Source organism: Danio rerio, chromosome 17 (genome assembly GCF_049306965.1).
Source record: "Danio rerio strain Tuebingen ecotype United States chromosome 17, GRCz12tu, whole genome shotgun sequence".
NCBI classification, from domain to species: domain Eukaryota; kingdom Metazoa; phylum Chordata; class Actinopteri; order Cypriniformes; family Danionidae; genus Danio; species Danio rerio.
In genome coordinates, this window is record NC_133192.1 from 28,269,396 (window position 1) to 28,285,105 (window position 15,710).

The 15,710-nt window shown below is 36.7% G+C and overlaps 2 protein-coding genes across 9 annotated transcripts in view; both read left to right on the forward strand.

Annotated features, from left to right (window-relative positions):
* Positions 1-2,774, forward strand: part of larp1b (La ribonucleoprotein 1B) — a 43,434-nt gene extending 40,660 nt beyond the window's left edge. For all 8 annotated transcript variants that reach the window (XM_068214598.2, XM_005158557.6, XM_068214600.2 and 5 more), the window contains 3 exons: positions 152-261; positions 1,572-1,699; positions 1,842-2,774. In XM_068214598.2, the coding sequence (XP_068070699.2) occupies positions 152-261; positions 1,572-1,699; positions 1,842-2,222 (619 nt within the window). In that variant the 3' untranslated portion in view covers positions 2,223-2,774. The remainder of the gene's footprint in view (positions 1-151; positions 262-1,571; positions 1,700-1,841) is intronic.
* Positions 2,775-4,377: 1,603 nt separating this feature from the next.
* Positions 4,378-14,522, forward strand: pgrmc2 (progesterone receptor membrane component 2). The gene is given in 3 exon segments (NM_213104.1): positions 4,378-4,806; positions 11,306-11,461; positions 12,863-14,522. Coding segments are annotated over 3 exon segments (606 nt in total). The 5' UTR covers positions 4,378-4,454; the 3' UTR covers positions 12,961-14,522.
* The last annotated feature ends 1,188 nt before the right edge of the window (positions 14,523-15,710 follow it).

Below are 15,710 nucleotides of genomic sequence, written 5' to 3' on the forward strand. Positions count from 1 at the left end.
ATTTGTAGTACACATCCAGAAATGAAAAAAGAATTTTTGTACACACCTGTTAAGCATACAAATGAATACACAGGTAAAGGAAGTAAAAGGTTTTTCTGCTGTGCTATCGGAGAAGTGTCCTAATATATTTTTATGTTACGTATATTCACAGGTATGGACTGGAGTGTTTGTTCCGATTTTACAGTTATGGACTCGAGAGGAGATTCAGACCGGACATCTTCAAGGACTTCCAGGAGGAGACCGTTCAAGATTATGAGAAAGGTCAGAAACTTAAAAGCAATCATTTTTGACAAAAGCAATTTAAAGAAAACATGAAAAAGCGAAAAAATAAAAATGTGTTGCACCATTGCTTCGTATCGCCCACTATCAGTGTCAGGTGTTTTTTGTTTTTTCTAACTCTGCATTTATTAGTAAACAATCATCTCTGAACGATGGCACTGTTCTGTTTCTGTTTTTCTGTTTTAAAAATATCCCTTTATCCATTTGAGAAGTCATATTAACACACACACACACACACACATATATATATATATATACACACACACATGTATATATATATATATATATATATATATATATATATATATATATATATATATACACACACACACACACACACACACATACATATATATATATATATATATATATATATATATATATATATATATATATATATATATATATTTTTTTTTTTTTTTCTTTCATGTTCTTTCAATATATATCAAGTTAAATTTAATAAAAGTTGTTTGATTTCAGTTATTTGGACAATCCTTTTTTTTTTTTTTTTTTTTATCAGTTATCAAGGAGTCTAGAAAATTATAATTATTACATATGTAATCCAGAAGAAAAAAAAAAACTTGTGAAAGTGTTAAAATTCAACTCTACTGTTTAAAGTAGCTGTTACTGATATTTTCAGTAGTTTGAAACAATAAATTGTATAAGAAGTTATGTAAAATAAGTCTATAAATTTATACATGTGTAAAAAAAACGAAAGTGTACTGGTAATACATACCTGGTTTCTGTACCCTAATGTGTATGACCAGCCCAGACAATGTCATTAAGAGTGGAGTGACTGTATATTTAAAAGAATACCCATATATTTATATAATAAAATTGTTTTGAGAGCAGAGATCAATGTGAAAAAGACCAATAAATCACAAGCTATAGACAACTTAATGGATATTTTTAAAGTGTAGTTGTGCAGAGACTGCAAAATGCTTGACTGCAAGCATTTTTAGCTAATCAATTTAAATAATATCAAAGATTATTTTTTCTCCATCTTGTGTTTTCTTCCATTACCATGCGTTTAGGTCTCAAACTCAATTCCTGGAGGGCCGCAGCTCTGAACAGTTTTGCTCCAACTTTAATCAAACACAGCTTATCCAACTAATCAAGTTTTTCAAGACTACTAGACACTACTAGATCAGCTGTGTTTGATTAGGTTTGGAGCTAAACTGAGCAGAGTTGCAGCCCTCCAGGAATTAGTTTGAGACCCATGGTTTAGACGCTTCATATAATTATTAAAATGGACTAAGCTAATGTTGTGGTTTTTTTCATATTATTTGTAGGTCAACTATATGGACTGGAGAAATTCTGGGCTTTCCTGAAATACTCAAAGGTGAAGAATCAGGACATTGATCCCAAACTCAAGGAGTACCTCAGCAAATTTAAGAGCATTGATGATTTCAGAGTAGAAGTGAGTATAAGAATCAGCTGTACGTGAATATCTCTTGCAAATGGATCATATGGATTAAGTCCACACGAATTTAAAAAATCTTTCTAAATAACATTATTAATTAATTGTAATCTAAATCAAATTTTATTTCCTTTGCTCTTAGCCACCAATGGCAGAGGAAGGGATGAGGAGGAAAGCACACTCCTCCGCTGGAGATGAGGTGAAACGTAGACGACACAACTCGACTTCGTCATCGAAACAGACCCAAATCACCAAGACCTCCTCAGACAATCAGACGACCGCAAAAACAGCCCATGATCAGGCTGGTGCCTCAGCGGCAACCAAATCCACCAATCAGCCAGCTGCCAAGGCAGCCTCAGCCAATCAGAAACCAGCACCTCTGACCGCCAAGAGCAGCTCAGCCAATGAGCAGCCTGCAAAAGCCCCACCCAAAGAGAATGTGAAGAAGAATACCTCATCAGATGCTCGCAAAGCGGAGGCAGGAACGAGCAAAAACAAAGAAGCCCAACAGCCAAAGAAATGAAGCCCTTACCACACTATATACAGTATTTGAATGCGATACTCTCGAGCTGTGAAAGATTTTTGAATGCTGGTGCAGGCTTACCTTTTACACCCAAAACCTCGGAAGTGAGCCAGTCAAAACCGTTAAAGCAAAGACCAACTGTCAGTCCGTTGCATTCACAAAGCAAAGAGTAAACCAGAAGTGTCTTTGTGTTGTACAAAACGCTAGGTTGACTTCCATAATCGTCTTCTTTTCTTTCGTCTCTTCTGCATTTAGTAGTTAGCATTCAGAATCAAGTACGCATGGCCAGCTCGTTTTGCTGTAAAGTTTACAGAAGATGCATTCCTCCATCGAATGCAGTTTTATTTCCTTTTAATATTCGTTTTACTTTTTTCAAAAGCCTTACATTTCAAAAACAACAAAAATATATCCATATTTTACATCTCTTTCATCAGCATAATGAATCATTTCTTGGTTTTTAAGTGTTTTTAATTTGTGCCTGTCCTGCACAACATACATATTTAGTATGTTTATTTTAAGCAGCTCATTAAATAAACAAACAAACAAAAAAAATAACTTGAACTTGAGGTTGCACCAGATAACACACTATATAGCTTATTGCATTTTTGTTGTTGTTGTTGCTCTTTTAGCTTGTGTAGGAAATAGGACAGGGGTGGAATACTAAGTTCTTTATGCTTTTATGATTAGCTGAGTGTCTGAGCTGAATATCAGAGAAGTACGTAGATATCAGGCCGAAGTCGAGGGATTGTAAAAAGTGTTATCATCATCATCATCTTCATCATCATGATGTTCCTGCTTTTAAACCAATGTTGTGCCGTTCACGTTGCGGAAGTGGTGCTTACAAAGATCTCCTGTTTAGGTGATGAAGAGACAACATCTTCAACCTTCTTATTTTTATTATATTAATTTTGACTTAAATTAGAAAACATCTGTGTACTTGAAGTTTCTGAGAAATGTTATCTTTTTCGAGAGGAATTATTCTTCCTTTTAAATTTTGAATCCTATTGGAGTTGAGCTTGAGATAATTTATTGTTTTACTCTCTTTTGACAGCTTAATTGATTATAATCTTTTTTCTATTGATTTTACTGAGAGAGAGAAAGTGCAGATGACTGCAAACGTGGAGGCCCATCCAATACTTTTATTTCATTCTATTTTTCTTTTGCAGGTTGGCTGATGATATTAAATCAGTGTTTTTGCTCACTTGTGATCATAAATCAGACACTGAAATGATGTCCCGATTGTATCATATTTACTTTTGAAAAAACTGTACATAAAAATATTAGATGCAGCTCTCTAATTTTAATCAATTCATTTTTATTGATTTTCATTTTATTGTGATATTTTTGTTTTGTGTGCGCTTGTGTGTTGGTATGCATGTCGGTTTAATTTTTCTTTCATCATAAATTGTAAAATGTAAAAAAATCATAAAATATATTAAAATCTGTTTATAAAAACCCAAAATGAAATGTATTGTTTTTCTTATTGTATTTACTATTAGATAGATAGATAGATAGATAGATAGATAGATAGATAGATAGATAGATAGATAGATAGATAGATAGATAGATAGATAGATAGATAGATAGATAGATAGATAGATAGATAGATAGATAGATAGATATCTTGACATTTTAAAGATTTTTCAGGTATGGAGATAACATTTCCAGAATATTTTTTTTTTTTTTTTTTTTTACTTAAATCCTCTTAAAGACAGGATACATGAGCACTGTAAACAATACTTTTAGTGTACACTATAAACAGTTTTATATATTGAAAAGAATACAGCACAGATGGATTAACTTTACTATAACAACGCTTGTAAATTGTAAGTTGTGTAGATAAAGGTCTGACACTATGCACTGTAATTTTAAACTATTATACATTACCCTATAATGATTAGGGAATTAAATCTGTTTTGTCTGTAATTCATTTTTTTTATCTGACTTTTTTCATTGTGAAATCTGCATTAGAGCTGCATGTTAATTAAAAACATTTTCAACGCTCTATTATTTTATCGCGGTTAGCTGGTGATAAACATAAATCTTGACGGTTAGCGCCTTTTCATTTTCAAAAGCCTTTGTTTGGTCGGATACGCTCGTAGGCGCCGCGCTGGCAGAAAACTACAAATGCCGACAGACAACGCGCTGTTCCGGTGACAGTCAGCCAATCAGACGAGCACTTGCGTGCCAGCTGGGCGGGCGCGAGTGGTGGGAAGGCGCTATCGTTGCAGTATGGCGGACGATGGGGACGGTAGGAGTGCAGTGGCGGACACCAGCGGCGATCAGGGGACAACAGAGGAGTTGGATCCGGGGGCCGGTCTCGGTTTAGGCGGCATGCTGCTCAATCTCAGCGTTCTCGTGCTCGTGCTGGCCGCGTGTTACGTGCTTTACGCGCGCTGGTGGAGGAGGGCGGGCGCGGATTTGGGCCGGGGCAGTGAGGCCTCGCCGCTGCCCAAGATGAGGAGACGCGACTTCACCCTGCAGCAGCTGCGCGACTACGACGGCGTGCAGAACCCGCGCATCCTCATGGCAGTCAACACCAAGGTCTTCGACGTGACCAGCGGCAAAAAGTTTTACGGACGCGGTAAGGAGCGCGCAGGGCTCAGGCTCACACCCACACTGAGCGGGGTATTTTAACTTCAGCTGTGGAGAAGGTACTAGCATCCAGTCAACAAAGTCTAGTAACGCTGGAATACATAACTGTTACTAGCTACTAGTGACTAATAAACAAGAATGAGTAGTACCTTATACTAAAACTAATTATTTAACTTTAGTAGTGTCCTTGTTACACGTAAGTTAGCGTACTAACTATAGTAGTAGCAATGCTTGTATTACGCACAATCAAAAGCAACTAACGTTAACCGAAATATACTGTGGCCGTTCACTCTGTATTACACCAATAACACTGTAACGACAACATGGAATAACGTGTAATCTTATTTTCGTCTAAACCTAGATTAGATTCAAACAACTGTTGAAGCTCATTTTGGTCTGCAGTAAATATTTCAGTAGTATCGATGGAAAAGTCAAGTGTTGCAGCTGGGGTAGTTAAGGTGAAGTTACTATTGGTTTCAACAGAAGTGACTAGTATCTACTGAATGAGTACGAGCACTTTAATATATACTCACGTTAGGCAACACTGGAGTCAATATCATCATCTAGTGAGTACTCATAGATGAAATATTCAGTTAAATTGCTGGTGACTTTGTTGCATGTACTGTAGTAACAATAGTAGATTATTCCTAATTACAAGCCACTAAGCCTGTCGTAAGTACATGTTGTTAATGTTATTTACTAATTGCTCTGTATTCAGATTACTTGTTTAAAAAAATCTGAGTAACAAGTTCAGTTTGGATTTACTAGAATATGAGTGCAAAGTAGATGCTAGTCAGTTTTAAGAACAACAGTTTGCCATGGGATAAGCAACCAGCTTATACTTGCCAATGCTCTGGTCAGAGGAGAGCTCATACTGCTAAACACTGGTCACTGAGTAAAAAAAGAAAAGAAAAAGATTTACAGAGACCCCTGCTGTGATAATGCACAAGGTGGTCTGATGTCTAATTTGAGTTTGCCAGCCTCTTGGCAGGCCACTTCTATCTTCTTCATAGCTGCGGTCACCTTTCTGCCGCTCAGTTTTGCGTTGGTGAACTCTTTCCCAGACATCAACCGGTCATGTCAGTGCATTTTTGAGCGAGAGCCATGTCTGACGTGGAAGAGTGGGTGAGAGCCATGTGCTGTCACACCCAACAGGTATGCACAGCTCGGATAGAGCTGTATAAAACATTAATCTATAGGCTTATTTTGAACATGTAAAGTTAACAGCTTGATTTGCTATGATGGATATTAGGTCAGCTGAGTTTAGGAGCAGCCTTGCTTAAGAATTCAAGCACTGAGCCTCATTCCTTCCTCCCTTCCCTGCAGGGGAAACGCTTGCTGCTTTCCCCTGGACGCTTTACAGGCGTTCAGCTGCTGTGCAAAACAGCTGTTTGCTGCATGTAATATCTGAAAATGTGTTCTCAAAGCCAGAACAGCAGGCTTTTGTCTGTCTGGAGTTTATATTTGGAAATCTAACTGTAATGAAGTTGAGAATGCGGATATTATTGGTGTATGTGGATTATCGCTGCCTTTGATTGCATTTAACATGTTTTGATTCACAGTTCAAACTAGTGTCTGTGATTGGGCCTCACATCTCCCTCTGCTATATTTATATATGAGATATGTTATCTGACCATCTGCTGCGTTTATGGGAGAGCTCAAGATGTGGTGTCAGCAGCAGATCAGACTCTGACCAGTGCGTCATTCGCTTGGACACCTGTAGTCCCATGTGGCATCTTGCAGCATTTTACCGCACACAACATTAGATCACTTTTATTTACCTGTTGCTCAATAAGGCGGCAATTAAAGATTGTTTTAATCATTTCTTAATAGCAGGTCAGATTCTCTAAGATAGACCTTGTCAAAAACTTGTCTATTAAGATTTGCTGTACTGTTTGCTTGGACTTTTTAAAGGAACTTTTGTTTATTTATACACATCTAATCTTTTTCTAGCAACTAAACCAGAATATTCTGTTCACCAAATAATGACAAAAGCACATGTTATTTATTGTTAAAATGCAATCATTTTATATTAAATATAAAATTAAATATTATAACTTTAGTAAATTTCTACATTTATAAACTTTACTTCAAATCCTGTTCGAATCCTTTCAACGCATGTTGTCCTGCAATTTAAGCAGACACAGAATGGGTTAATATTACCATTACATTATAGAATGTTTAATGTCCTGCTTGTTTGTCAAGTTATAACAAAATTTTAAAAAAATCTATACATTTTAATTATTTAACATAATTCTATTAAATGCTAACTGGTCTGAGGAACTCATCTCAACATTGTAATATTATGTTATATTATTATGCCGAAGGCTAGGTAGATCTGTGGTTACCATTGTTGCCTCACTGCAAGAAATTTGCTGGTTCAAGTCACTGGTTTCCTGCGGGTGCTCCGGTTTCCCCCACAGCCCATGGCATGCACGATAAGTGAATTGAATAAACTGAAATTGGTCGTAGTGTATGAGAGTGTGTATAGGTGCTAACCCAGTACTGGGTTCCAGCTGGTAGGGCATCCGCTGCGTAAAACATATGCTGGAGTAGTTGGTGGTTCATTCTGCTGTAGTGATAAATTGGAGACTAAGCTGAAGGAAAATGAATGAATGAATAAATATAATTACACAGACAGCTATTAACTTCATATACTTTTATTCTATTACTTTATCTCTTACAAAAATGCAGTTACATACAGAATTATAAGCTTGCTTTTAATGTATTGCAAGAAAATCAGTATTTAGCCAGATTTATCACTCTTCTTTTATAGCGCTTGGTCTGTTTGGTGTGCCGACACTCGTTCAGTGAAGTTTAATGAACTAGCCTGTGCAATCTCATGTAAAATTACAGATAAGAGTTTAACTGTTCAAGTTGAAAGGAAACTCATCTCAGACCCTGTAAACAGTAAATATAGCACAAATATTTATCAAGCAGCTGAGAGAACAAGCTGCTGACCAAAAACTGAGCATGCAATATTTTGCTAAACGCCTTTTTGTATTTGTTTTGGCAATGTTAAAAAAAAAAAAAAAAATCACATTTTTCTTAAGTTCCCATCAAGAGTTGCACTAATATTTGGCAGAGATCTTGTATCGACAGTAGGAGGCTTAAATCACCAGAACGGCAGCACATCCCATTGCTTTTCAGTGTGCTTAAGGATGTTTGTGGTGACCAAATCATGTGTGACAGTGAATCCTCGTGCTCCCTAAACCATTTTCACAGTTTGAGCATTGTCATCCCGGAATATGGCCATGGGATGCATCATCTGACGTGGTTGCTTGTAAAGACGTTTAAAGCTATCTACTTGTTCAATTAAGGTGCAAACATTTGTTTTGATGGCAGGAACATAACGCAAATAACAGATCCAGTTATAAACTCTCATGTAAACTCGGTTAAAGAATTCAGCAAAGGTCTGCCAGAAAAATATTCTTACCCTATATTATTATAAAACATCTAATGCAGTAGAAGTTGTTACATTAGACTAATGGTTTTATTTTTCTGTTTAAACGTTTTATTATTGGATTGATTATATGTTTATCATTTTGCCATGATTCATGAAGATCCCCAATGAAGCTGAAATTGCATTAAATGAAAGATACAATGCAATAAACGTATGTATTGGCTTTTTTAAGTAGCAAATGTCTACATCTTGCTGTGCATATAAGCTAGTTAGTTTGGAGCATTTAAGATTAAGCATTCTCATGTTTAGGACGGTTTACACTTTTCCAATTGTGTCCTTTGCTGAACGTATCATGTGTGTGTTTTGTCCATAGAAATGCATTATTCACACAACATCAACATGACGTGTCTTCATGATGTTTTCCGCTTCATAGATCCACTTATTCAGTAATCAAGTTTTCTAGCAATTAGTTTCATTGTCAATTTAATCAAGATGTTGTTGTTGCAGTTCTATTGCAGCAGTGGTTTATAATCTGATGAGACCATGACAAAGGTTTGTACTTTGTAGGCAGACGTGGTATCTTATCACTGGCCCATAGGTCAGACTGCTCTTTTTGGTCAATGTCTGGCTGGTTTGTTTCTTTTAAGACTACTGTTGCTCAACAGCTGAAAGGAGATTGTGTTTATGTGCGAATGAGCTTATTTGCTTTTGCACATGGTGATCAGATGATGAACCGAAAAAAAAAGAAGCATCCACAGAGCCTTTTTTTTTTTTTTTTGTGCTCTCTCTTTCGTCGCCTTCTGTTTTGAATAAACACTGACTAAAACTCTGTCAAGAAAGAAATGGCACATTCCAGAGCAGCCTAGTCATCGTCAGGCCTGATCTGAAACCCTTTGTCAGTCGTATTATTTATGAATCATGGATTCTATTTCCTGTTTATGCAGTCATGAAGTAAAACTGTCCATGTAGCTAGTGTTGTGTGCTCTTTATCACATCATCTTGTTTAGGTGACTGAAGTTCATCAGTCTGTCGTGCTACTCCGTTATGGCTCTAGTTTGGTAGGAGAGGTGTGTCCTCAGCAATCTGTGCAGCTGGAGAAGATTGTTGTTGGTATGGTGTTATGTATTGTCACAGTATCTCTAGTTCATTTCCTTATTCAGTGAGGAGTCACAGCTGTTTTGTTGAAGCTCTGTGTTTACCTGCATTCCTCTGGCTCCATTCGTCCCAGCTGTTTGGATGGTTTGAGATGACAGCTTGTCTGGGATAGTCTCATGCGGTTCTCCTGGGTTCTTTTCTCAGGCCAAGAACTTATCGCATTAAAATGCCATTCTGTCTCTGATGATGGCATGGACAGAATATCCTGAACCACTTCAATCTAACTGTTAGTTTAGGACAAGTGAGAATTTGGAGCGCAAAAAAAAAAAACTCATACCCTGATATTAACAAAACCCTAATATTCAGTTGGACATGTCACCATACTGAAGTAGGTAGGAGCTTCTGGTTTACTCAGTCTTTAAATGAGTTTTTACTCCAAAAACACCTAGCATAAAGTGGTCAAAAGTTGCAATATGTAACTCAAATTTGCCTGTTTAATATCTTTGCAAAAAAAAACACAAATGCAAATGTTATACAAGTCTGTCTCAAACTCATCTTATCTGTTCTGTTATGCATTCAAAAAATGTGGCCATCAATTTCAAAGAAGTTTAACTCTAACTAGGCAAGGAATCTGTCCCCACAGAAATCTGCAGAATTTTGGCCCGGTAGTTCAGTCTTATTATTCATCTATGTTAATGTGCTTAAATATTCTTCATTCAGTCTCTATATAAATTTCCATAATATTTTTGAATATGCAAATGTTTTCAAAATTAAATAAATAGAACAGTTTGCAAAGTAATCTTTTCTGTCTGAGTGGATGTATTAAGAGACCTGCTGTAGGTTTGTTAACTAATTGAGTGTTTTGAATTCCATTTGCACTGTAAAGCTTAAATAAACATATTATTTTCCTATACTACATTGTGTAGAAATTGTCTGAATTTTAGTTTTTGTATATTACGCTGGTCACAATAGCAAAATATTTCTACAGGTTCTAGCTGGCCCTGCTCTTAATGTTATGTTTTTTGAAGTTCTACTACCCTTTAGGGCTGGGCAATAAATCGAAAAGTAAATGAAATCGACATTCAGAATCCATAATCAAACTAATTTTTCCAGGTCAATTTTTTTTAAATAGCTTTACCTACTGCGTGTGGAGTCACAAAATCCTGCTCTGTTAAAGCTGATTTATACTTCTCCGTCGAACGCATGGGTATGATCCGGCGCAGCCTTCACACGGTTGCATACCCGCACACCTCTTAAGAAATGTAACTCCACATCGCACGTTTGCACTACATTGACAAAGATGGGAATCTGCGGCAAAGATGCCTTGAAACACCATATTTTTACAATAAAATGATTATTTACATGAACATTTGTTTACAGAATATTCAAGAAATGCACTTTTTAAAACGATATACAATAGTTATTTTATTTAGAAGAGACGCTGCTTATTTTCTACTTTTGAAAACATTAAAAATAATAAATTTTGTTTCCAAAAGTGCAAGTTATTTATTTTTACTTATTTAAAAGAAAAACATGACTATTGGTTGTAGGCAATGTGTGTTTTAATTGTTCAATGATGATGTTCAATAAACAATCATAGATTATAAATAGTGTGTGTTTTCTTCAATTGTTTTAAAATCGAGGATTGCACCCTTAATTCAAAAATCTGTCACTTGTAATATGCCAGCGTATATAATAATAATAATAAATTAAAAAGTCATTCATTAATCGTGATTGAGTTAAAATGTTCAATTAATCGAGGTTTTGATTTTAGGCCAAATCGCTTGGCTCTACCCGTGTTTTTTATTGTGCAAAAATTTGACCTATTTAAATGACCTTTTTTAAGAATTCAGCTATGATCAGATCACACCATAGGGTGGGTAACCCCTAACAATACTGCACTTTCAGTTCTGCTTGTATTTAGAAGTTGTGCGTAAAATTCTTAAATTTGTCTTGCTGACCTTTATACTCTGTGTGTTTGTCAATTCAGAGGGCCCCTACGGGATCTTTGCGGGACGTGATGCTTCTCGGGGTTTGGCAACATTCTGCCTGGAGAAGGACGCGTTGCGGGACGAGTATGATGACCTTTCAGACCTGAATGCTGTACAGATGGAAAGTGTTCGAGAATGGGAGATGCAGTTCATGGGTAAGCTGTTGCACCATACATTTAACAACGCTTGAAAGACTTTATTAGCTCTTGATGTATTTGAAGTGTTGTTCATAAGTGTTGTTGAAGTGTTGTTCTATAATAATTGTTAGTATTGTTGAATATATGCTGGAGAATGTTTGTTTGTTGCTGCCGTTCTGTAGCTGTTTTTGATGAGATTTGCACTCGGCTGATTTAGATTGAATTAGTGTAGCGTAGCCTCTTATCTGTTTGTATTGCTGTGTGAGATGAGGGAGTGTGCGATAAGCTGCTTGAGCTTTCTGTCACTACCTGTGGTGGAAATCAGACATGAAGTTTACAGATCAATGCAGCTGGACAAATTGTCTGTGGTGATAAAATAAAATATTTTAGCATATGCTGTTTAACAATAGAGACATAAATCAGTGCATTAATATTAATTATTAAACAATGCTTCAAATGGGTTGTTTCAATACAACATAGGGCTGCACTTTATATTAAAGAAGATCACTATGCATGTAACAATGTTGTTTAAATATGGCTATTATTATGTTAATTTAACTTTTATGTTTAATTTGTCATTTTAACTTTGTTTTGTTAACTTTTTTGTAGTTAATTAATAACAACAATACTAATGGGGAAAAGTGCTCTCTGTAGTCAAATGTTATTACTAGCAGTACCGACAGGTCCATGCTAACTTGTCCAAGGTCATTACTACTAGGACTACAATATTGGAAAATTCTTACATTTCGATATTTAATTATTCTGCAATAAATGATGCAATATGAACACAGTTTCAAAAGAAAGTTTGAATAGCTCTATTTGACATTTTCTGGGGTGTCAAACAGTATTTAAGTAGATCACAAAAATTATTTTGCCTTGTCTCATTTCTAGTTGAATGTCTCATTCTTCGATCAAGTTAGAAATATTGTTTTGTTTTTACTGCAAGTAAAAATTTAGATTTTTTTTGTCTTTAAACAAGCTAAACCATGTGCCAATGTAAAAGTAAAATCGGCTTGTAGATATTTGAAATAGAAACAAAACAAAAATTGCAAGTAAAATTTTTTTTTTCTCCATATAAATGATGGAATGAAATTAATCTTTGTTACACCTCCAAACATCATTTTATGTGCCCAAATGTCTCAAACTCTCTTAAAAGCTCAGTCACAGACCTTAAAAACACAAGCGATTGATAAACTTTCACTCTATTATGGTTAAACTTCAGTGTGACTCTACAAACCGCATGTAGCTCCTGGTCAACTTAAATTCAGATCTTGCTTTGTAAATATTGCAGATGCACACATTGCGATATCCATGCCTAACCATATATTGTGCAGCCCTAATTACTACTACATTTCAGTTTGTCTAAACATAAGTATGTATGAGATATTCATAATATCTCTCTCTCTCTCTCTTTCTCAGAGAAATATGACTATGTTGGCCGTTTATTGAAGCCAGGAGACGAACCATCTGAGTACACAGATGAGGAGGACATGAAGGACCATCAAAAACACGAATGATCTGCTGAATCATCACAGCAGCTGAAGCCCAGGACTGAGAAGGCCACCATTCAGAATCGTTTAACCCCAGCAAGAAAACCCCTCAGAACCTGTCCCACTACTGCTCCATCACAGCGGAGATCAACACGTCTGTCTAAAAGCCCCCAGCCGTTCTGACTGTTTTTCTGCCAAAACAGACCAATAGCCTTTTCAGAGTTACTCTTCTTATCTGTTCTTGACACCTCAATCCAGCTCCTTGTGTCCCTGATTTAGACCAGAAACACCATCAAACACTACTAAACCCTAATTTCGCAGTCTAAACCCTAAACCCTCTGTGACTTACCCTACAGTCCAACAGAACTTGAGTCTTGATCGCACATGCGAGTGTTCAGGCTTGGACTGACAATGTGAAGAGATGATTGAAAGGAGGAGACACTGAATTACACAGACATTTTATATTCACTTCATTTTCTTTGGGGACTTCACTGTTCGTGAGCGTACATAGAGCGGGGCAGATGCCTGGAGTTCAGTCCACTACAGGTTAAACCTGGGGTCTCTTATTTTTTTATTTTCCTTTTTTTTTGTTTGTTTGAATTGGTCACGTCTCGAGCATTAGAAGCTCATGCAGATTCATCCACTGTCGTTTTAAGTCAAAGTCAGCGTCGAATGGAAATGGTAACAATCCAAAAGCCAGTCAATCCAAAGGTTAAGGGGGGGGTTTGGTAGGTGGGTGCTCTTAGCAGTTTTTCTATTGTGCGCACCACTAGATTCTAGTGTTTCTTTGTCACAATGTGATTGTAAAGCATTAGGGATGGGAGGCTATCCATTAGCATCGTCGCCATAAACTTCTTGTTTTATTGGAGTTGTATAAATCGGAACGGCTGGTCGGGATGCAAAGGGAAGATCAGTACACACGTTTAATTGGATCGGCTCATCAGTCAACAGAAGTCTCCCTTCCCCATTAACGAAACAGTCAGTGTAGTTATTGTGCCTTATTTCTGTTTAATTCTACTACAGAATAGTCGAGAGATGTAGAAAGATACAGGTCTGAGACTGAGAAAGCGCAAAGACGAACCGTGTCCTGCTCTGCCCTTTCCCGTTATCTACTCGTAGGAGGTTTTTCAGAAGCCAAGGCATCCTTTCCCTTCATTTCCTTAAAGTTTGTACGATGAGGCGTGTTCACGTCTGTGAGCGAAACGGACTTGAGAGGCTCGGACGCCATTATCGTGATCTTGTACATAGACTTTATGAGCTATTTCAGTGTTACTGCCATATCTGCGCTGTTATTAAACTCCACGCACTGCTGTGTTGTACTGGCCAAAAGATCCATTGCTCTTTCTCTGTTTCCATCCGTTTCCCTCTCTTTAGTTTTTTTTTCTTTTTCTCAGCTGAGTTTATTTTTAATTGTGGGTAATTTTTCAAATCCACCCTTAAGTGTTATTTTTGTTTTTCTTCTGGAGTGGGGAACTACAAGTTTGGACAAATATTTTGTCTTTGCTGGGGGAGGGGGTGAGGCGAAATTTGTGGATTCTGTAAATATGTGTATCATTTTATTAAAGCATGTGCAGCAAACAGTGAGGTAATGCTGGCTCTCACGTCATGTATTTAAATGGAGTTTGCAAGGATGTGTGTGTGTGTGTGTGTGTGTGTGTGTGCGCTCTCGGGGGGGAGCAGGACAAGAACGTGTTGTTGCAGAAATAAATACATTTGGTAAATAACTACTGTTTCTCTTTCTGCACGCTCTGTTGTGTTGGTATCAAGTGGGAAATAAGGGTTGTCTTTCACAAAGGGGCATCATTTCAAAACTATGAAACTAGCAGCTGGGAATAACCACTATGTCAAACTAATTTAAAAATTTATTTGTTGGCTTGATATGCTATTTTACTCATTTCATTACAAGTCTAAAAATGTAGCATTTCTTTAATGATGATAATAATAATGATAATACATTTTATTTTATAATGCGTTTTCTGAAACTCAAAGCTCTGAAGCATAGTAAAGCATGTTACATCTGTAAATAATATGGTACTGCAAAAGGGAGGGAGTTTGTGGTTTGAGGAATGCATTGGTTCTGCTTTGTATAATTGATGAAATTGCACATGAAGCAATGTGTTATAAAGTCATGGAGTAGTTTTTGCAGGGAGTAGTTGACCATTTTAATGGCTTGCAGACATTGATACCAAGCATGGTGTATTGGTGTGAAATGTCTCGTTTGTTAGAGCTGAAAACAACTCAAGGTCATTTCTACACTATTAAGAACTCATTACTACATCTCCCACCTTATTTACAAAATCAGCATCCCAGCAATCTTAAAAAATAAATAAAACAAAGTCGTTATCTGCAAGTTTTTATAACGTATATGTTTATAGCATTTAATATAGCTCTGTTATTGTAATGCATTTATTTTATTTTCAGCTTAATCCCTTTATTAATCTGGGGTTGCCACAGCGGAATGAACCGCCAACTCATCCAGAAAATTTACGCAGAAAATGCCCTTCCTGCCACAACATATCACTGGGAAACACCCATACACACTCATTCACACACATACACTAGGGACAATTAAGCTTACTCAGTTTACCTATAGTGCATGTCCTTAGACTTGTGGGGAAACTGGAGGAAACCCACGCCATGTGATCTCCACACAGAATGCCACATACTGCCACATAATACTGACTTCAGTGCTGTTTTCCCAGCATACAAGATCCTTTCCTTGACTGTAATATCAGTTAATCACAACATATAAAGTGAGTTTGTGCGGTATATCAACC